The 1,173-nt window shown below is 41.9% G+C and overlaps 1 gene segment (V, D, J or C); it reads left to right on the forward strand.

Annotated features, from left to right (window-relative positions):
- Window positions 1-345: 345 nt before the first annotated feature.
- On the forward strand, window positions 346-839 carry LOC123966918. The segment is given in 2 exon segments: window positions 346-400; window positions 508-839. Coding segments are annotated over 2 exon segments (384 nt in total).
- The last annotated feature ends 334 nt before the right edge of the window (window positions 840-1,173 follow it).

Here is a 1,173-nt window from a genome sequence, read left to right on the forward strand (position 1 = left end):
TAAATTAAATTTACATTTTTTTCTATCAATTAACTGAAATAACTTATTATTATATTTTAAACATGATATGTCTAGAAGCATAAAACCAAAATCATGTAAAAGAGATTTTTTAATATATTTAGAATATTATCAATACTCTGATAAAGTGATTGACCCATTGATAAAAATCAGAGTAATCCAAGTCCCTGCTGGAGTCAGTCAGAGCATTTCCATAGAGAGCCACTTTGCATCAGCAGCACCATGCTCCAGTGCTCTGGGAGAGTTTATAGTCCTGAGAGTTGAACACTGGATGACTGACAGCTGTCCTTCATGACAACAGAAGCCACAGAAATCCTCCTCATCAAAAACATGACTTTGATCTGCGTCCTCATCTGGACTCTCCTCTGCTGCTGCTTCACAGGTAAAGTCCAGAGAATCAAACTCCTCTCCTCTATGAACATCCGTCCCTCTGAAATGAAGCCCTCAAAACCATGACGCTGCTTTATGTTTTTGTCTCTGTATCCTCAGAGTCCAGAGGCCAGGTCACAGTGACTCAGCCTGGAGCAGTGAGCTCTGCTCTGGGAGGCTCCGTCTCCATCAGATGTAGGACCAGTCAGGATGTTTATGTTTATAGCAACTACCACCTTTTAGCCTGGTACCAACAGAGAGATGGAGAAACTCCTAAACTCCTCATTTACTATGCTAGCACTCGAGCATCAGGGATTCCAGATCGTTTTACAGGCAGTGGATCAAACTCTGACTTCACTCTGACCATCAGTGGAGTCCAGACTGAAGATGCAGCAGTTTACTACTGTCAGAGTGTTCATGTTATCAACAGTCAGCATGTGTTCACACAGTGAAAAAGCGTCATACAAAAACCTCCCTCAGTCAGACTGAACAGAAACTGAACTGACTGCTGCAGCTGGAAGCTACTGCAGAGACTGATACACTTCACTGAGGACACACACACACACACACACACACACACACACACACACACACACACACACACACACACACATGCTTTACACACACAATTTCATCAAATAGAATGAACATTTCACTGTTGCTCTAACCACCAATGAACATGTATCAAAACAACTTCAATAAAAAATATAGCCGCAAGGGGCAATCATCGGGATCCAAGCAAGTCATTAACCAACATTTGACATTTTCAGAGGAAAAGAACTACGG

Source organism: Micropterus dolomieu, unplaced genomic scaffold (genome assembly GCF_021292245.1).
Source record: "Micropterus dolomieu isolate WLL.071019.BEF.003 ecotype Adirondacks unplaced genomic scaffold, ASM2129224v1 contig_14552, whole genome shotgun sequence".
NCBI classification, from domain to species: domain Eukaryota; kingdom Metazoa; phylum Chordata; class Actinopteri; order Centrarchiformes; family Centrarchidae; genus Micropterus; species Micropterus dolomieu.